General features: G+C 37.5%; 2 protein-coding genes across 5 annotated transcripts in view; one reads left to right on the top strand and one right to left on the bottom strand.

The window, feature by feature from the left end:
- RAB28 (RAB28, member RAS oncogene family) overlaps positions 1-21,512 on the top strand; it is a 148,100-nt gene that overhangs the window by 70,908 nt on the left and 55,680 nt on the right. For 3 of the 4 annotated variants that reach the window (XM_064584288.1, XM_045881475.3, XM_054508992.2), the window contains exons 5-6: positions 10,282-10,385; positions 15,008-15,085. In XM_064584288.1, coding sequence (XP_064440358.1) covers positions 10,282-10,385; positions 15,008-15,085 — 182 coding nt within the window. Of the gene's footprint in view, positions 1-10,281; positions 10,386-15,007; positions 15,086-20,270; positions 20,848-21,512 lie in introns of those variants that run through there. The other variant, XM_064584287.1, reaches the window with a different exon arrangement.
- On the bottom strand, positions 2,449-3,230 carry LOC123848714 (ribulose-phosphate 3-epimerase-like). Its single transcript, XM_064584286.1, has one exon. The coding sequence runs from the start codon at positions 3,191-3,193 to the stop codon at positions 2,510-2,512; it is 684 nt and encodes a 227-aa protein (XP_064440356.1). The 5' UTR covers positions 3,194-3,230; the 3' UTR covers positions 2,449-2,509.

The raw sequence follows: 21,512 nt of genomic DNA, 5'->3' as shown, positions 1-21,512 counted from the left end.
ATAAAGAGAGATTGGTTTGTTCAAAATTCCACAAGTGGTAATAGAACAGGAAATCATACCCAGGCAGTCTGGCTCTGGAAACTGCATTCTTTACTTACCATGTCTTACTTCCTCTTCACATAAATCGGTGAATTATTGAACCATAGTTTTTTTTTTTTCTATATTTGCCTTATTGCAAACAGTTGAGAAGTACAGAAAAGTTATTTCTTGTAGGAGATTAATTCTCATATGTAATCTGTCATCACTCTATATCAATAAAATAGTAACGAAGATCATCTGTTGGGGTATGAATAAATTTTTTGTAATAACTATGATGATATTTGATATGTGACTTTTATTAGAATTCTTGTTTATTAAACATAATTTACTTACTGTTACTCATAAACTCTGTCTGTACATACTTTATATAGGCCACTTTATCCTGGAAGTTACCCGGTGAATAAATTTTGAACGATCACATCAATTTGTAGAGTTAGTATTCCATTGGAATTAGCACGGCCAAATGAACGATGAAAGTGACAACTTTAGATTCAAAATTCTGACTTGTTGCTTCTAAATCAAAGCTATGAACCTCAATAAAATCAAAACAAGATAAAAATACATGATACTAAAATATTTGTGGATGAAGTAATATATAATGTGTTTGATTTTCTTAAAATAATCTGAGAGTGGGGATATGAATAAAACAAGATTGGTCATGATTTGATAATTGTTGAAGAATCATTTTTGTTTTCATACAACTTTCCATGTATTACTTGAGCCATTTAATGGCAAAAGAAAGAACATTTCTCCAATACTTCATGTTTTGTTTTTTTTCCCTAGTAAGTAAAAAAATGCAAAAGAGGCTTTTCAATTTATGGTTGTTTAATGTAATTTAATTTTGTGACTGATTTGAATATGACATAACGACAAAGACACAATATAATGCTTAGATTTTTGTTATCTTGCTAATTATAACTTTAAGTTATCATTAGTTAATAACTCAAGACCCAGTGTTTACTCAGGAAGAGGTTCATTGTTGACAAGAATGATGTAGATCTGTATTTTATGTTAGTTAGGTAATCTGTATTAGTTAAGGTAATGCTAGATGCTATAAACAGACAATTCCTAAAGTTTTACCATCTTAGTACAATAGAAATTTATTTCTTGTTTATGTAAAGACCAAAACCAGGTAATACTTATCATTAGTGGCTCATCCCCCTTTCAGATACAAACTCCTTTGATTTTCTGGAACCACCATTTTCAACAGATGGCTTCATGGGTTACCATGAAGAAGGAGAATAAGGACTACCACACCTGGAAGGTGTATTGATTGATTGATTGATTGATTTATAAAAAAGATTTTATTTATTTATTTGAGAGTGAGAGAGAGCACAGAGGGAGAGTGAGAGGGAGAAGCAGACTCCCTGTTGAGCAGAGAGCCTGATGTGGGGCTCGATCCCAGGACCCTGAGATCATGACCCAAGCTGGAGGCAGACGCTTAACCGACTAAGCCACCCAGACACCCACACCTGGAAGGTTTATATGGGTCAAGCCTAGTAGTGATGCATGTCACACGTCTTTCTTCATTACATTGATCAGAAGTTAGTGTTATGGCCATACTAAACTGCAAGCCAAGCTGAGAAATGCAGTGTAGGTTGATGAACAGCTATCTACTCTGGCCACCTTATCATTATATATCTATTTTACTCTTCTTTGTGTTAAGAACAGTGAAGGATCTTAGATTTTACCTTACTTGCAAGCTAACAAGTTAGCTGCTACCACTGTGGACACTGGCAAAAGGCAGGAGATCCGGGGTCAGAGATAAAGGACTTTTACTCATACCATAGCAAGCAAGCAAGGTCAGCTCCCCATTTGCACTGGTTCTCCTTGCTCCTAAATTCCACTAGGGCAGTGTGAGGGGGCCTACATAGATGATATGCATGCAGTGGTTTTTATCACAGCTGAGGAACCCTGAGCTTAGGAAACCTAAATCCTTTATAATGGGTTACAAATAAGCCTCAGCTTTGCTCTGGAGGGAGGTACTGTCTTTATTATACCAAAGAGTGGATAGACTTATACTTTATCCCCGAGGAAGGCACTATCTCTGTGTAGGCTGCTTGCCGTAAAAACATCTTTGAAAAAATAGTCCAAAATAAAAGCTGTCATTTAAAAATATTACTCTTCCCAATTCTAATTTTTTTTTTCATAGTAACTAGTACACCTTCATTAGGCTTTAAGACACATTTTTGTTTACAACCTTAATACAGCCACATTTTTACTTTATAAAAATCAAGTCTCCCAGTAAAAATGGTATTTTACCACACTAATCTTTAAATTCCATCACTAAAAATGTAGTTAAACACACCAGTTTCTAACCTCTTGAAACATTCTGCAGAATAGATTTTAGTCCCTGGAATGAATAGCTGCTCAGAAAAACAGCACTGCTTCAACTGTGATAGGATTTGATAGTCAATATTCTTGTCGTCCAGTAAAAAGATTTCATGAGCATCAACTCCTTGTGGTTTCATCAATCAAGAGAACGTTTCTGAGCAGCTTCTGAGCAAACATTTCTTAACAGGTTGATCACAGATCTGGGGTCATCACTCCTCATAATGGCACTGCCAGACACAATCATGTTAGCTCCTGCCTCTGCACATTTGTGGATGGTATCCGGACCTAATCCACCATCAACTTCTATGTCCAAGGGTGGGAACTGAGTCCTCAACCAATGAACCTTTGGCATCATATCTTCCATGAATTTCTGCCCTCCAAGCCCAGGTTCCACTGTCATAACCAAGGCCATATCTATCTGATTAGCCCATGGTGCCAAATACTCAACTGTAGTTCCCGGTTTGATGGCAAGGCCAACCTCCATCCCATTCTCCCGAATGTCTTTAATCAAAGCCCCTGGGTTCTTGGTAGCCTCAAGATGAAAGGTGTATTGATTGGCTCCTGCTACAGCCATTGGTTTTACCCACTGTTCCGGCCTGGACACCATCATGTGCATATCAAAGAAAGGGTCCTGGCCTAGCTGCTTTCGGAGGTTTTCTACCACAGGGTGCCCAAAGGTGATGTTGGGAACAAAATGCCCGTCCATTACATCCAGGTGCAAATAATCGGCCCCAGAGTCCAGCATCCAGAGGCACTCAGCCCCTAAATTGGCCAAATCGCTGTTAAGGATGGATGGGCCAATCTTGCAGCCGGACGCCATGGTGCTGGTTCCCAAGAGCAAGTTATCCACGAGTCCCCCGGTAAGACGAAAGTGTCGCCCCGATTGGCTGCCCCCAATTCTAATTTTTAAAAATTGGTGTAACAGGGGCACCCGGGTGGCTCAGTCGGTTGAGTGTCTGAATCTGGATTTCGGCTTGGGTCATGATTTCAGGGTTGTGGGATTGAGCCTGGCGTCGGGCTGCACTGCAGAGTCTGCCTGTGATTCTCTCTCTCTTCCTCTGCCTTTGCCCCTACCCCTGCTTGTGAAATAAATAAATAAAATCTTTCAGAAGTTATTTAACAATTTCTAGTGTATTTTTCGTTATTTATTTATGCACATATATCTATAATATGTTTACAAAATAGGAATTTTATTAAATGGGCAATTTTATGCTCTACTTTTTTAAATTTAACATCCTATACTATTGTTTATTTCACTTAGAGTCTTTTTTCTTCACCTTTATTGGGATATAATTAATGTGTAACATGGTATAAACTTAAGGTGTACAACATGTTGATTTGATACATTTACATACTGCATAAATGATTACCACCATGGCCAGCTGACACCTCCATCACCTCACATAATTACCATTTCTTTTGTTGTGGTGGTAACATTTAAGATTTGCTTTCTTAGCAGCTTGATGCTTTATATTAGAATCCCAGAACTTACCCATCTTTTAACTGGAAGTTTGTATCCTTTGACCAACATCTTCCCATTTCCCCCAACCCTCAGCTGCTGGTAACCATCATTTTGCTATTTTTCTGAGTTCAGCTTTTTTAGATTCCACATATAAGTTAGATCATATAGTATTTGTCTTTCTCTGTCTTATTTCACTTAGCACAATGCCCACAGGTTTCATCCATGTTTTTGCAAATGGTAAGATTCTCTTCTTTCTCATGGCTGAATAATATTCCATTGTATATATATACACCACATCTTTTTTTTTTTTTTTTTTTAGTGGGGGTAGTGGCAGAGGGAGAGGGAGAGAGAGAATCTTAAGCAGGGTCCACACCCAGCCTGGAGCCCGACACACTGGATTTGATCTCACAACTGTGAGATCACGACTTGAGCTGAAATCAAGAGTTGGATGCTTAACCAACTGAGCCATCTAAGTGCCCCTATACCAGATATTTATCCATTCATTTGTTAATGGACACTTAGGTTGTTTCCATGGCTTGGCTATTGTGAATAATGATGCAGTGAACATGGGAGTGCAGATTCCTTTTTGAGATCCTGTTTTCATTCCCGTTGGTTATATACCCAGAAGCGGGATTTTTTTTTTTTTTAAAGATTTTATTCATTTATTTGACAGAGACACAGCGAGAGAGGGAACACAAGCAGGGGGAGTGGGAGAGGGGGAAGCAGGCTCCCCTCTGAGTAGGGAACTCAGTGTGGTGCTCGATTCCAGGACTTCAGGATCATGACCTGAGCCGAGGACAGATGCTTAGCCAACTGAGCCACCCAGGCACCCCTTTAAAAATACATGAAAAATTGTACAGGTTGTTCTTTCTAACAGCTTCCTAAGTTTTATAAAAATTAAGGTTGTTAACCAAAATTAGCATTCTCATATGACTTCTATTTCATGTATCATGTGATTTTAGGAACATGACAGATAGACTTAGTATCTTGACAACTTTTTTTTTTTTTAAAGATTTATTTATTTGAGAGAGAGAGAATGAGAGAGAGCACATGAGAGGGGGGAGGGCCAGAGGGAGAAGCAGACTCCCTGCCGAGCAGGGAGCCCGATGCGGGACTCGATCCTGGGACTCCAGGATCATGACCTGAGCCGAAGGCAGTCGCTTAACCAACTGAGCCACCCAGGCGCCCCCTTTTCCATTTTAATATACAGGTCAGGATGAATGAGCCAAGTAATTTTTTTTTTTTTTGGCATAGTTGGTTTTGACAATAAAAAAATTTGGATTTTCTTGTCTAATATAGACTTAGAATTTTTTCATCTTTGTGCTTTTTATCCCCATTTATGTTAGCTTCACAAGAAAGCCTAGGACATGGATATCATTGGTTTATCTCCTGCGTTATCCTATACAGCCCTGACCTCCCATTTTCAGACCCTAGTTTCCATCCTTTCTTAATTTCTGAGGCCCTTCCACATCAATAAAATTCCTGTATTTTTAATATCTTCCTTGAACAAAAGTTTTAAAACTTCTGCCATTTAATGTGTGTACTCACTTGTCTTTTCTATTGGAATAGTCTGTCTCCTATAAGGATGATGCTATCTTCTCCTGAAGATCTTTTTTTCTTCTTAGATTCTATTTTATTATTATTTTTAAAGTAAACTCTACCCACAAAGTGGGGCTTGAACTCACGACCCTGCGATCAAGCGTCGCCTGGTCTCATGGTCTGCCACCTAAGCCAGCCAAGCACCCCTCCTGAAGCTCTTTCAAATGTTGATTTTCCCCTATTGTATCTACCTTATCAGTCAGGACTGGAGGTGGGATAGGGGACCTTGTTCCATGTTGTTCTTTCCAGACCATGATCCTTGTCTTCCCTAAAACCCTTAGATGTGAATATCAAGCCAAATGATTATATGTCCCTTCAGTTAGCTACTTGTGTATGTTGTGTTATCAGCCAGCCTCTGCCTGAACTCTGTGAATTTCTCAGAGAGATTTCTCCTGGGTCACAGTCACTCCATTACTGTTGCCGTCACCATTCCTGGTAAATGCAGTGTCCACCTGGAGTATCCTTGCTCTCTCATGCTCCTTGAGTCCTTTACCTCTCGTCATCTTGTCCCCAACTTACACTAATACACTTAGTCTGAAGAGCTAGTCAGTATCAGTTTCTGTGCCCTCTCTGTAATACCAGTATTAATTTCATGTATCCCAGTCTGTCCATTGTCTCCTGTCTTTCCAGCGTAGCTGCTTTAGTAACTCAACTCCAGTCATTTTTAGACCCACACAAAACCTTAACATCAGTTACCAATTATATCTTAACAATTTTCAATTTCCTGAACCCCTCCTTACTCAACTTAGATTTCATGCTCCATCAGTATAATCACTTCCTTACGTTTACTATCTTCAACTTACCTGCTCCTCTTTTCAGTAATTTACATGGTACAGTTTCTCTGCTTAATTACTTAAGTAATTTCTCTGCTTGAATGCAAACATTTATCTGCTCAGCACCTCTACCCATGCAGCTGAGTGTGGTTAGAACAAAACCTGTAACATAGTGTGTCTCCTTTTAAATCCAGGTTAACTGTCTTCAAGTGATTTCTCTGAATCCTTCACATCCCACGTCAAATCCATTAGCATTTTGAATTTACTTTTTATTCCAAAAATCTATTGAGAATCTGCCCTACTTTTTACCATCTCTACTGCTACTGAGTATTGTCCAAACTATCATCTTCTCTTTCTTCAGATTTTTTTTTTTTTTACCAAAAATAGAGGGAATTTTATAGTGTCACATAACTGAAAAACCCAATAACTATTTTATCTTTAGCTGTGGTGTGATCCAGGGACTTAAAAAATATGTATATATCACTGCAACCCAGTCTCTCTTGGCTCTGCTTTCTTCTCTGATGGGGTTTTTTTTTTTCCTTAGATTTTTACAGTAGCTTCCTCAGTGGCTTCTCTGCTTTACATTTGATTCTGTAGTTTATCCCCCACAAAGCAGCCCAAATGAGCTTTTTAAAATGCCAGATTACATCTTTTTTTTTTTTTTTTTTTTTTGTCATAACCCCCCCAATAACTTCCCATCTCTCTTATAGTGGCTAATGCACCCTGTATGATCTGGTTCCTGGCTTTTTAAACCTCATTTCCCACTCTTTCCCTTTCTTGCTAACTCATTTCAGCCACCCTGCCCTCCTGCTTTTCTCTTACTGCTAAACATAATCTTCCCTTAGGGTCTTTGCACTTACAGTTGTCTCTGACTATATATTTTACCTGTTAGTCTCTTGCCTTTATTAAAATGTAAGCTCCTTGTTATCTGCAGCACCCAGGACAGTGCCTGGCCAAATAGGCACTCAAATATTTGTTAACCGAAAGAATGAATGACCTGTAAAGTGGTTATCCTTTGAAATTGTTAAGCACATGTTTAAGCAGGGTTGTAGTATGCTTGAGGTAAAAGAAATTGCAGGTATGTACAATGTTAATGCCTCTGTCCTTCAGTTGCTTAGATATTGGAAGGATATGCACGAAAGTGTTATCAGTAGTTGTCTGAATATGTATTACCATTATTAGGAAATTTTTATTCCATTTTCAAAAACAAAATATGAGACTGAAGGACATAAGAAAATTAAATCAAAGCAGTGAGAGTGTTATCACATGTATAATAGAGTGTTATCATATGTATGAGTGTTATCACATGTATGTATTATCACTGGATAATAATTTTAAGGATGATCTTAAAAGTGAAAAAAGGAAAGATTTTACCAATGTCTCACTATAGCTTTATCTTCAGAATGTATATTTCTGGATCATTTAGAATTAAGTATTCTAGTAACTGAGTCCTCTTAAACATTGCTCACTAAATTTTAACAGAGCAGAGGAAAACTTTGTGGTGAAGTTCTGGGTGGGCCTATTCTATATCTGCTGTCTCCTTTGTCAGAATCTCAGTTACTTAAAATAACTTTTCTGATTGCTGATGGTCTTTTATGTTCCTAAAATACAGGTGGTGGCTTTTTTAGGACCTGGATTGTATCTTTTTCATCTTTGGGTTCTTACTGCCTACCACAGTGCTTGGTATATAATAGGTACTCAATAAGTGTTTGATGGATAAATGTTGTTGTTTTCAGTTGACCAGTGGTAGTACTAGTTTCTCATGGTTATCTTTTTTTTTTTTTTTTAAGATTTATTTATTTATTTTAGACAGAGAGTGTGTGAGCTGGGGGAAGGGGCAGAGGGAGAGGGAGAGAATCTCAGTCAGACTCCCTGCTGAGCATGGAGCCCGACATGGGGCTTGATCTCATGACCCTGAGATCATGACCTGAGCTGAAACCAAGAGTCGGACACTCAGTTGACTGAGCCACCCAGGTGCCCCATCGTGGTTATCTTTATTAGGAAAAACCTTTTGCTTGGGTAGTAAATTCCCCAGTGCTTTAGATAAGCGTATGCGGTAATTAGGTTGTTGGTGGACAGAGGGAAGGAGGAAAAACAAGAAAGAAAAAAGCACAACAGTGACAGTCTGTTCCATTCGAAAAGATGAATGCACATGTATTAAATGACAAACTTCGTGTTTGTTATTATTTTTAATTGAATAGTGATTTCATTGGGTAATTTTCTTAGTGACATGATTTGTTCTTACTCATGTTGAATTAGGAAAGCATTTTAGCCTCAATATTATGATAAACTAGATGTATAAATGTCAGTGCTAATAGCTTAGTATTTTATTTTAGTCTTCTACAAATGATGCCTGTGGTATCTGGACATTTTTTGGCTTGTTTTTGTAAATAAGGTCTCAATGATGTTTAAGGAACAGCAACTTGTGGCCAGAAAAGAAAAAAGCTCCATATTATCCAGGCTAAGCAATATAAATGAGACTCAGAAATCCCCCACTAGATCAAAAATCTCCTAGGGAAAGATCTCTTGAGCCTACAAACTAAAGACCTTCAATATAATTTTAAATAAAGCCTTTTATGTAGTATGAGAACATTTTTTAGTTGATAATCAATTGCCACTATTATGTAGGCTTAGTAGATTTGCAAATTTACAAGTTTTTACAAGTCAGTTGGGTCCCTTCCTCAGGAAATCAGTTTAAGTTTTTTTTTCCTATATTGACTCAAAGAGCCTAGTTGTCCTTAAATCCTGCAAATATATTTGCCTTATAATTTGACGGCATTGAGTCAACACCCTTATAGGGTTTGTAGTGTTGTAAAAAGAGAAACTGTCCAATAGAGTATCACATTTGAAAAAAATAGACTGTGCTGGATAAAACCAGTATTGGCCATGAGCACCATGCTTTGCTTTAAAGCACCTACACCTATTCAAGGAAATATTCCCTTACCCAGTGCTTTCAAAATGTATACTTTAGGTTTGGAAAGCAACTGAGATGTATCTTTGTGAAATTAAACCATGGTTTCAAATAAAGTAAACATGCAACAAAATAAAGCTACCTTTTGGCACAAAATTAATTCTGTATTTGTGTTAACATTAAAGTTTATAAAGATTGCAGAACTATTGTAATTATGAAAGTAATTAAATTGTTTCAAGCTAAATATGCTTGGGTAAGTGCATCTTAACTTTCAGTTACAGTTGACCCTTGAACAACATGGGGGTGAGGGGTACTGATCCCTTGCATAGTCAAATCCATGTATAACGTTTGGCTCCCCAAAATGTAACCACAAACAGCCTACTATTGCCTGGAAGACTTACTGATAGCATAAACAGTCAATTAACACATGTTTTGTTTGCTATGTCGTTTTTTTTTTTTTTAAGATTATTTATTTATTTGACAGAGAGAGACACAGCGAGAGAGGGAACACAAGCAGGGGGAGTGGGAGAGGGAGAAGCAGGCTTCCCGCGGAGCAGGGAGCCCGATGTGGGGCTCGATCCCAGGACCCTGGGATCATGACCTGAGCTGAAGGCAGACGCTTAACGACTGAGCCACCCAGGTGCCCCGCTATGTGTTTTATATACTATGTTCTTACAATAAAGTAAGGCAGGGAAAAGAATGCTATTAAGAAAATTATAAGGAAGAGTACTTACAGTACTTTACAGTACTGTACTGTAAAAATCCACGTCTAAGTTCAAACCCACGATGTTCAAGGGTCAACTATAATCATTATGCTTAAGCATGTTATGCTAAGTAGACCTTTTTTGGGTCTCATCAGCATACCTGAAGCTGTAGGTAATAAGAATGAGAACTTTCATTTTTCAAGCACTTTTCATGTGCTGGTCATTGTGCACCGTCCATGGATTCACTCTCAAATAACTTTCCATAAGGTAGGTATATTTGTTAGTCTCAGTTTTTAGATTTATATAGACTCAAGCATAAAACGGTTAAAGAAATTGCTCAGGGTGACACAGCTAGTGTCTAAGCTGGGATAATAAAGTAAGTCAAATTTAAACATGTTAACAATGTATTGATTGACTCTGATATCAAGTTTTGTTCTCTGTTTTTGTTCACTGTTCTAGTTGATTTGGAGCATATGCGAACAGTAAAACCTGAAAAACACTTAAGGTTTTGCCAGGAAAATGGTTTTAGTAGCCACTTCGTCTCAGCAAAGACAGGAGACTCTGTAAGTAAAATAATGAATACTGAATATTATGAGTGATCTTTTGTTTGATAATAATATTCGTAGGAAGTACACTTCCTAGGCTTAACTTTTGGAACAAATTAATTCCTAATGAAGACATAAAATAGATACAATATTTATTCTGTTTATATTACATTTATAATTCATTTAACATAGGTTAATGGTTATTTTAGAGAACTTAAAAGTACAAGAGTTAAAAAGAACATAAATTAAAAAAAAAAAGGAAGAACATAAAAATCACCCGTTATCTCAGCATCCAGAGATAACCATTCATAACCTCATATGATTCCTTATGGCTTTCTGATGCTCACAAATATTCATGCTAGTGCTGTTGATGGTAGCGGATTGCATTCACTGAATGCTTGCTTTGTGACTTCCGTTGTACTTCTCCCATTATCTCTGTGCTGTAGATGAGTCCTAGAGAGATTACGTAATGGGGTCCAGGGTGCACAGCTAATGAGTGGTGGGGATAGGATTTGTAAACCTAAGTAGTGACACTCCAGGGTTATTAACTGCACTACATATTTATTTAAAAAATAAAGATCATAATATAGAAATAATTTGGTGTTTTAATTTTATTTAATGTATTTGTATGCAGAAAATTTGGCCATATCATTTAATATTATTAAATAGATTTAATAATCCATCAGATTTAATTAGATTTAATAATCCATACTACTGCCAACATTGTATTCGTGCCATTTCACTGTGTTTTTTTTTTAACATCCAGGATTTATTTATTTATTTTTAAATCTTTGTCAATTTGGTAAGCCAAAAAAAAAAAAAAAAGGTATCTTGCTACTTGAATTTCTTTGATTGCTATCAAGGTTGAACTTTTACAAATTTAATATTTATTTTCTGATTATTATCAGAACCCTTTCCCCCAAGATAATGCAAACATGAGCACATACCCACACATGCCATTTAAAAATACATAAAATCAGTACTCTTGATAAGTCCGCAGATTGGGCTTCTGTTGTCAGTTATCTTCCTAGGGGTCTATTGTCAATTTAGAATTATTTTATTTTATTTATTTATTTTTTTGAGAGGGAGAGAGCGAGCGAGCGTGTGAGCAGGCAGGGAGGGGCAGAGGGAGAGGGAGAGAGAGAATCTTAAGCAGCTTAAGCAGGCTTCATGGACAGTGCGGAGCCTGATGCAGGGCTCAATCTCACGACCCTGAGATCATGACCTGAGCCGAAATCAAGAGTTGGAAGCTTAACCGACTGAGCCACCCAGGTTCCCCTAAAATTATTTTAACTTCCAGTATTTTAGCTTGTGTTTAACCACCCCATATTTTTTGTGTACTTAATGTTGAGCCATCCTTAAAAATCCTCGTTATTTTCTTTTGAAATGCAGCTTTGAAGTGGTTTATTCTTGTGGAATCACTTTGAGACTTTAGTCATCTCCATCTTCAGGTTATTTTCCTCATCACCTGGGGAGTTGAGCTTCTGACTGTACTTTCTCTCATATTACCTTTGTTACGATTCTTAGTGATTTCAGTATCTTTGTTTGTCCTCCACCCTACCTCAGCCACTCACTTCCAGGCTTTGTCATTACAAATCACTATATCACTCTTCTGTTACCTCCTATCTCAGTCAGCCATCCTAATCACTGACCACCCTCCTGTCTTTCCAGCTCATACCCCTGAATGCCCTCATCCAGTCAATCTGCAGTCCTGGCAGGACCTGCTAGAAGCTGATCTTAACACCTTTTAATGTCCCTAACCTCCTTTCATGGCCTCATTTTCTTCTTTTCCTAACTTAAATTCATGGCCATTCAAAATCATTGCCATGCGTATGCCCTCAATTCCCATTCCTCTCTTTGACTTTATAAAACTCACTTGGCTAAAGCTTAACTCTGGTTTAAACCAAACCCCCACTATTTTGTGGCAGCACCCAGGCATTTGAACATGATCAGAGAGAAGCAGAGGCATGCTGGAGGTTTCACTTAAAATTCACAATTACTAGCCTGAAGTGGGCCCTTAATGCTGCTCAGTAATTATACCACGTGTCCCTAGGCCATCATCACTCCCTCTCACCTAGATGACTGTTTTCATAGCTTCTCTTTTCTCCTCAGATCTTCATCATTTCCTCATTCTCCCAGCTGATGACCTTGTTTCCTATTCTATAGAAATTTGAAGTCAGCGGAAGATAACTGCATACTCTTGCCACCACCTCTTGCCACCACATTTACCCCCACTCGCCTCATTCCCTGCCTGTGTTCCCATATCTTTTGTACGGTTACTGTGGGACAAACCTTCTGTGCTCCTGGCTAGGGCCCACTCCTCCACTGTGCATTGGTCCCATTTCTCTTGGCCTAGTAATGAACATTGATTGCTCAGCAATTCTCCCACCTTCCTGCATCATCACTTTTTTTTGGTCTATTGGATTATTCTCTCAGCATACAAAATATTGTGACTTCCCTTATCTTAAAAACAAGAAACTCTTGGTCCCACATTCTTCTCTAGCTGCTGCCTTCTTTCTTTCCCCCAGTTCCAGTGGAATGTGTTTTGAAAGAGTTGTCTCCAGTTTTCTCTTTGCAGTTTCTCTTGAATAGTTTCACCTGGACTTTTTCACCCAGTATTTAATCCATACTACTGTTATTAAAGTCACTAGTGACCTAGTTTTTGCTAAATGCGGTGGTCAATTCTTAGTCCTCATCTTACTTGACTTAGTTGAAGCATATAAAATAGTTAATCGCTCTCTCTTCTTTGAAATACTTCCCTCACTTGCCTTCTAGGATACTACACCTCCTGGTTTACTTTTATCTCACTAGCTCTCTCAGTTCCTTTTGCTGATTCCCTCTCACTCCAACTTCTTAATATTGGAGTGCCTTAGGGCTCAGCCCTTGGATATCTTTTTCTAAACTTATTCCCTTAGTGACCTCATTTAGCCTCAGGGATTTGACCAGACCTCTTCCCTGAACTCCAGACTCATATATTCCAACTGCCTGCCCAGCACCTCCACTTGGATGCCTAATAAGCAGCCCCAGTTTTACTCAGGTTCAGAACTGAACTCTTGATAGTCTCTCCTGAAATCTCCCATAGTCTTCCCCAGTTCAGTAATTGGCAGATCTTCTACTAATTGCTAAGGTGGAGAAAATTTTAGAATTATTCTTGACTCCTCTCTTTCTTTTATACCCACATCTGTCTTTTGCCAAGTCCTGCTGGTTCTACTTTCATGATGTATCAGAATCTGGTTACTATTTGTTACCCTCTCCACTGCTACCACTTTGTTTCAAGCCTCCATTATCTCTTAGGTTAGTGTCCTTGCTGGCTTCTCTTTTTGTACCCTTACTCTTCTGTAGTGAGAATACTCAATACAGCAATCAGACTGACCCTGTTAAAATAGAAGTCACATCAAGCCACCTTCCCATGGCTCCCATTTAACTCAGAGTAAAAGCCAAAGTCCTTCCATAGCCTACCAGATCATATGTGATTTGCACTCCTTTAATCTCTTTGCTTATTTTCCTTCACAATCCCCCACTTTCTCTCCTTTCCACCATGCTAGCTTTCTTATTTTTCTTGAATGTTGACCATCAGTGAACTCTCATATGTAATGTTTTTTAGGATGTAAATGACATAAGCCTTTTGGAGATATGTATTTTTTTTTTTAAGAAATCAAAATTAATTGCAGCAAATATTCAGTTAAGTAATCATGAGATAAGTAGGGGTAACAATATGCTAAGACACTTATGAAGCAAAGGTAAGTATAACATTACAGTCAGTGTCTGGTTTGGAGTCCTGGGAATCCTAGTGGGCCCAGTATAAGCTAAGTATGTATGAAAGGCTATTTATAGAAAAGTACTGTTGATTTCTGTTTAATAATAACAGTATACTGCTCCTTTATTCTGAACCTGTAAAATAAAGATTACTAAGTTGTTTTGCTCAAGAGATGTGGAGAATTTATTGAAATTGATAAAAGCCACAAAGATTATTAAAGGGTTGGAAGGTAAGATCTTTTAAGATAGGCTAAAGCCAGATCAAAAGACCCAATATAGAATTGGCACTGAAAAACCTGGTACTAAAGTACAGACTAATTTATTTTCCCCAGGACTTTTAGGAGTTTGTTATGCTAGTACTTTTTTTTTTTTTTTTTAATGTGCTATCTCTAATTAATTCTCTTATGTTAAAATTTTTTAAATGTAGGGGCACCTGGGTGGCTTAGTCAGTTAAGCGGCTACCTTCAGCTCAGTTCATGATCCCCAGGTCGTGGGATCCAGCTCTGCATCGTTGAACTCCCTGCTCAGTGGGGAGTCTGCTTCTCCCTCTTTCTCTGTCCCTCCTCCTGCTCATGATCTCTCTCTCTCAAATAAATAAAATCTTTAATAAAATAAAATAAAACATTTAAAGTGTAAATTTTTAGGGATAAATGTCTTTATGTTTAGAATTTAGTGAATTGCATGATTTTCAAATTATGGTTTAATCATTTAAAAATTATTACACTTAAAATGTTGCTGTATTTGACAAAGCTATTTTTGGAATAACCCTGTACATCATATTTTCACAATTCTTGATGTTTATCATTTTTTAGAAAGTTCAATTTATTTGAAAGTAACTTAAGCATGCCTATTCTAAATCATTTAAACCTATTTTTATTATGTAGGTCTTCCTGTGTTTTCAGAAAGTTGCTGCTGAAATCCTTGGAATCAAATTAAACAAAGCAGAAATAGAACAGTCACAGGTGATTATATTGAACTTTATATTTTTAAAAAACAATTTATTTCCTAAAAGACATTAATTTTCACCACTGACTCCTTTCACATTTATGCATTCTATGTACATATTCCTAAAAGCCTTAGGAATGAATTGTATGAATGAATCAGTGTTTATTGTGGAAGAAGGAGGATGTTAACTTTTTGCCCAATTATGATACCATTGAAACTTCATTTTGTCCTGAAATTGAGATTAATATAATACACATTTCATCAGTGGTTAAATAATGGGTTAAGATGCTGACCATATTGTTTTGTACTTACTTATTTAAGTTCTTCCAGTATTACTGTACCACAATATTCTTTTTATATTTCATACAAAATCCCAACAATTTATCTAGGTTTAGTCTTAGAGTTTACTCCATTTGGCATCCTCCATGTTTACTTTGGTAAAACATTATTTTTTCTTTAAGTCTGTGTTCTCTGTTCTCTAAAACATCTCTCACTGTAATGATATTAATTCTTGATGTTCTTTTCTTGTTAATTTAGTACACAGTTTGATAATGGTATTAACTATTGAAGATTTCTGAATTCTTTCACTATTTCTAGATAATTCTTAGACTAGTAAGTAAATGTGAATACCAACAATCAAGCATTTAAAAATACCACCATAATAGTACACCAATTCACATGTTTGATAGAATGAAAAATCAGAGTAGGAGCCTAGAGTTTAAAGTTAAGCTTTAGGTTTGCTGAGAAGCAACAAATAGATAAATTTTTCCTCAATCCCATCCACTCTATGTCCATCCCATATAGCTAAAAAGATATAATTGTCTTTTCCCATCCCTATATTTTCTTTAATTTTTTCAGTGTTCTGTGTCTTATTTTCATGGTCACTGTGTGTGTGTGTGTGTGTGTTTTAAAACAGAGCAAGTATCAATTGAAAATTTTTAGGCTGATATGACTGTTTCTAGGACTTGATTACAATATTTGAAACTCTGGAAATCTCTTTTTATTTCTCATTTTTCAAAAGACATTTATTTCAGCACTTATTATGGTCAGGCAGTGTTAAGATATCTTATGCCGTATAAATTACTCCCAGACAAATAAAAATAGTTACAGTTGACTCTTGATAAACACAGGAGTTGGGGGCACTGAGCCTCCCCCTCCACCGCCCCCGCCCGCCGCACAGTTGAAAATCCACATGTAACATTTGATGCTCCCAAACTTAACTACTATAGCCTACTGTTGATTGGAAGCCTTACTGATAACATAAACAGTTGATTAACACATATTTTATATGTTATATGTATTATATACTGTATTCCTTCAAAAAAGTAAGGTAGAGACAAAATGTTTTTAAGAAAATCTTAGGAGGGGCATTTGGGTGCCTCATTTGTTTGAGCTTCTGACTCTTGGTCTCAGCTCAGGTCTTGATCTCAGGTTTGTGAGTTCAAGTACCATGTTGGGCTCCACGTGAACTTACTTAAAAGAAAAATCATAAGAGGAAATACATTTATAGTATGGTATTTATTTATTTATTTATTTATTTATTTATTTATTTTTAAAAGATTTTATTTATTTATTCATGAGAGACAGAGAGAGAGAGAGAGAGGCAGAGGGAGAAGCAGGCTCCCAAGGAGCAGGAAGCCCGATGCGGGACTCGATCCCAGGACCCTGAGATCATGACCTGAGCCGAAGGCAGACGCTTAACCATCTGAGCCACCCAGGTGCCCTATATATGGTATTTATAAAAAAAAAATCCACATATAAGTGGACTGGTGCATTTCAAACCTGTGTTGTTCAAAGGTGAGCTGTGCTTGGCTTTGGCTTAAGAGGATGTCTACAAGAAAGAGAAATCACCATGATTTGCTTGATTGCACAGAACTTGGCAGACTCCAGAGGTCAAGTGATTCCTCTGCTTTTTAGTTTCTCTTTCTAAATGATGTTTGTCTCTGGTTAATTAGAGAGTTAATGAGTGATTCTCAAACGTAATCATAAACAATTTATTGATCATATATATGTGGCATAGTGATGGGTCTAAAGAAGATTTAAAGGAGTTTAAGATGCATAGTTCCTGCCTTAAGTGAAGAAAATATGTGCCAGGCACTGTGTTACCTCATTGAACTTTCTTCATAACTCTGTGGGGCAGGTGGTAATTCATCATTTTATGGGCAGGAAACTGAAACTGTTGGGAGGTTAAGTAACTTGATCCACTGACGTATGGTTAGGCAGTGGTGGAGGCAGGATTTGAACTCAGGCTTGTTTGACAGCAGTGCCCCTAGTGTTCCCACTCTGTTCTGTTAGGGGCAGATTTACTGGGCAGTTTGAAGTGGGAGGAAGAAAATAGCAGAAAGAGAAGCTGGCATGAACAAGCTGAAAAGCTTAGGTTATATTTTGGAAGCAGAAGAGCAGTTTGGTTAAAATAAATGACCATTGCATTGTATCGTGAAGGGAATCTGAAAAAAGATTATGGAGATTTATGAATACCAAGTTGATAAATTTTATTTAACATATTGATAATGGGAAATAATTTTTTAAGCAGAGAAATAAATGAAAACAGTTTTTAGGTAAGATTAATCAAATGGTTGTGTGTATGTGTGTGTGTGTGTGTTTGTGGTTGGTTGGTTGGGAAAGAGATGGAAACAAGGAGATTACACTGCCTTCATGTGATAAGGATCAGAATCAAGGCGGAAGGGAAACAATGGATGTAAGAGAGCAGAATCAACAGGGCTTGTGGAATGACTGGATAAAAGAGAGAAGTCCAAGATTACTTTGAGATTTCTCTCCTAAAGGAATGGAGAAGGGGGAACCCTTGTGACTGGTGGGCCCTCCTAGAGGTGAAGGTGTGCTGGTAGGTCACAGGCAGCCACCCCAGGAAAGAATTCTGTATACTGCGTCGTCTCCACTGTGCTCAGGTTCAGGAATAACACCAGAGAGATGGACTAACTTGGATACTTTTAAAAGGCAAAATTTTAGGGAGGCTTGATTAATGTTCTTAGCTCACTCTTAGTCACTCTTAGTCACAAGAGCCAGAAAGCTACTATCTTGACTTTAGGGATGGACTTAACATCTAGGCGTATTTTAACTAAAGAGGTATCAGATGTGTTAACTACATAGCTCTCTACCCTCCCTGTACACATTACCTTTTCAGTGCATCCCATCTTGTTTATTATGTGACTGACACTTAACTCAATCTTCAGTTTGTTGGTGGAGTTTACTTTGAATTCATTCATTTGAAGATGAATTCACATTACAAAAGCCCTCTTTTCTTATGTTTATCAGAATCCTTTGTGTAGGGAAGCCTCATTCTTCTTTCCCGAATCTGATGAATTTGGTGCCTTTGCCAATTAAATTACTGATTTCACAATTAACAACATTTCTCAGTGGAAACATTTTCAAAAGTTCAGATTTTAAAAAGAGGTTTCTAAGAACCTACATGCAAGCCAGCAAGCCGTGTTGAGCACAGTTCTTTTTTCAACTGAAATATATTTGACATATAACATTGGATAAACTTAAGGTATATGACATGTTACTTTGTAATGTGATTGTCATTGTAGTGAGATAACACCTCTATGGCATTCTGTAATTACCTTTTCTCTTTAGCAGTTGGAATAATAAGTCCTAATGTCTTAACACGTTTGATGATTATAATACAATATTGTTGTCTGTCTTCACTGTACTGTGCATTATATCTATAGGGTTTATTTACTATTCGTTTTAAATTTGTACCCTTAAACATCTCTTTGTCCTCCTTACCCCCGATCCCTGGCAAGTACCATTTTACTCTGTTTTCACAAGTTTGGCCTTTTAAAATTCCACATATAAGTGATATCACACAGTGCTTGTCTTTGTCTGACATCTGTCACTTAGCAAAACATGCTTGAGGTCCATCCCTGTTGTCACAAATGACAGAATGTCTTCCTTTCTCATGGCTGAATAATACTCCATTGTATATATATGTACTACATTTTTAAAAAAGATTTATTTATTCATTTTAGAGAGAAAGCACATGTGTGCGTGTGTGGGGAGAAGGGCGGAGGGAGTCTTATGCAGGCTCCATGCTGAGTGCAGACCCTGGCTTGGGGCTCGATCCCATGATCCATTAGATCACGACCTATTAGATCACAATCTGAGCTGAAACCAAGAGTTGGACGCTCAACAGACTGAGCCACCCAGGTGCCCCATATATGTACTACTTTTTTTTAATCCATTCATCTATTGATGGACACTTAGGTGGTTTGAATATCTTGGGCTATTGTAACTAATGTTGCAACGAATGTGGGGCTGCATATATCTTCAAGTTAGTGTTTTTATTTTCTTTGGCTAAATACTCAGAAGTAGAATTGTAAGATCATATGGTAGTTCTGTTTTTAATTTGGGGGGGAACCTCCACACTGTTTTCCATAGTGGCTGCTCCAATGTATGTTCCCCCCAGAAGTGCAAAAGGGTTCCCTTTTCTCTACATCCTCCCCAACATGTATCGCCTTCTTCTTGATGATGGCCAATCTAACTGGTGAGTGAGAGAGTGGGAGAGCAGAAGAAGTGGGGCAGGGAGGCAAGGCAAAGAGGGAAAGAGAATGCACATTTGTTTTCTGTGTTTTTTGAAAGATTCCTGAGGGAATTTGGTGTAACATTTGAAAGTGTTTGTATTATCTTCTGGAGAAGGAGCTAGTTAGTAGACTCACCAGTCACATGGAAACTGATGCTATAGTAATTCAGTTTGTGACATAGGTATTTATAATCAGGTTATAGTCTTGGTTCCATTCAGTGATTATATAAAGAGATTCTGCTCTTTTAGTCTAACCTAGTTTGTTCCTTATGTACACTCTAGATGCCTTGTCCAGAGTCCCCGATTTAAGCAGTAGTTGCATTTGTATCATTTATCTGTTCTCTTTTCTCCCCCAGCTGTTCTCCTCTAAGATAGTGTAAAAGCTGGGACTAGTTGTTAACAAATGTCCTCATTTCTCATATTGTTCACGTTTTTTTGTTTGTTTACAAAGTCGTCAAACCTTTAGGGAAAAAAATGAATTTCCAATTGCTATGCTCTCAAAGGTGTAGCGTTCAGCTTTTCAGTAATACATCAGATAATCCAAGGAGAAAATGCATACTCTGTGTCTTGTCTCTTTCAGTCTGAATTGCAAGAAGGTTTTGCCATATATACTTGATGGTAAGAGTTTCATTCATTCATTCATTCATTCATTCATTCATCAGAGAGAGAGCGAGCGAGAGAGCACACAAGCAGGGGGGAGCGGCCGGCAGAGGGAGAAGCAGGCTCCCTACTGAGCAAGGAGCCTGATGCGGGACTCAATTCCAGGACCCTGGGATCATGACCTGAGCTGAAGGCAGATGCTTAACTGACTGAGCCACCCAGGCGCCCCAAGAGTTCTTAAGCATTTTTAAGCCTTGACATTTTCACTTGTCAGTTAATAAACTATGAATTTCTGTTTGGTTTGAACTTGGTAAGCATTAGTTTCCTCAAAACAAAAATTTCTCTCCTGTCTGAGATACTAAACTTGCTAAAAAACAATATGTGTGTGTGTGTGTGTGTACATATATATATATTATTCCTGAGGTCCCCTCTGAATATTTTCATACTATATATGAACATATCTAGCATAGGGCCTGGTGTGTATTAGGCATGCACATAACTGTACAACTCAAGTGCCCATTTAACCCCTGATCCTAGGGTCCCTCTCTTTAGCTTTATCTGAATATTGACCTTCCTTAAGGAGCCACAAGGAACTTAGATTCTTCTTACCTAGATGTTAATCGTTATCATTTTTGCCAATCTGTTTACAAAAACTGCATTGAGATTCCTTTCTTATCCTAAACATCACTTGTCTTACTTGTAGAACATACTTACTTGCTTTGTACAAACTATTCTAATCCTCAGATACTGAACATTGCTTAATGGATTTCCATATCATATCTTTTTCTTTTCCTCCTCACCTTTTAAAGTTATTTTTTTATATAGTTTCAAGATCTAATGTGGGGCTTTAGAGACCATGTAGATAAACCTTGTGTTTTTAAAAAGATCAGGAGGTTGTGAACACCAAAGTGTTAAAGTAACTTGCACCCAAAGTTATGAAAGTTACTGGCAGCATGTAAGGACACATTATATGGAAGAAAAAGAAGTTTCTTTTAAGTTCCTACTATGTACAAAGTTCCATGCTTCAAAAAAATGCTATAACCATGCTTTAAGTGGTAATCTCTAATTTTGTTGCAGTTTGAATATATATCAACCATAATATTCTTTAATAGTCTACATCTCTGTATTCCATGCTAGACTCTTACACATCTCAGAAACAGAGATTATGTATTATTTATCTGAATGTCTTCAATATCTAGAATAGTGATTAGCTTTGAATGAGTGATACTGACGAGTGTTTAAGCCTTCAAGGTATGTTTACTCCATATCCTGAACATGACAAACTGCAACTTTTGCAATGGCAA

This window comes from Mirounga angustirostris, unplaced genomic scaffold, assembly GCF_029215605.1.
Source record: "Mirounga angustirostris isolate CCGP_5_RB_7025 unplaced genomic scaffold, mMirAng1.0.hap1 SCAF_2, whole genome shotgun sequence".
Taxonomy (NCBI): Eukaryota; Metazoa; Chordata; class Mammalia; order Carnivora; family Phocidae; genus Mirounga; species Mirounga angustirostris.
The sequence above is the reverse complement of the archived record's forward strand: the minus strand, read 5'-3'. Positions and strand labels throughout refer to the sequence as shown.

Bases quoted from the DNA above. Each gene is read 5' to 3' on its own strand.
- LOC123848714 (XM_064584286.1), bottom strand. From the start codon at position 3,193: ATGGCGTCCGGCTGCAAGATTGGCCCATCCATCCTTAACAGCGATTTG.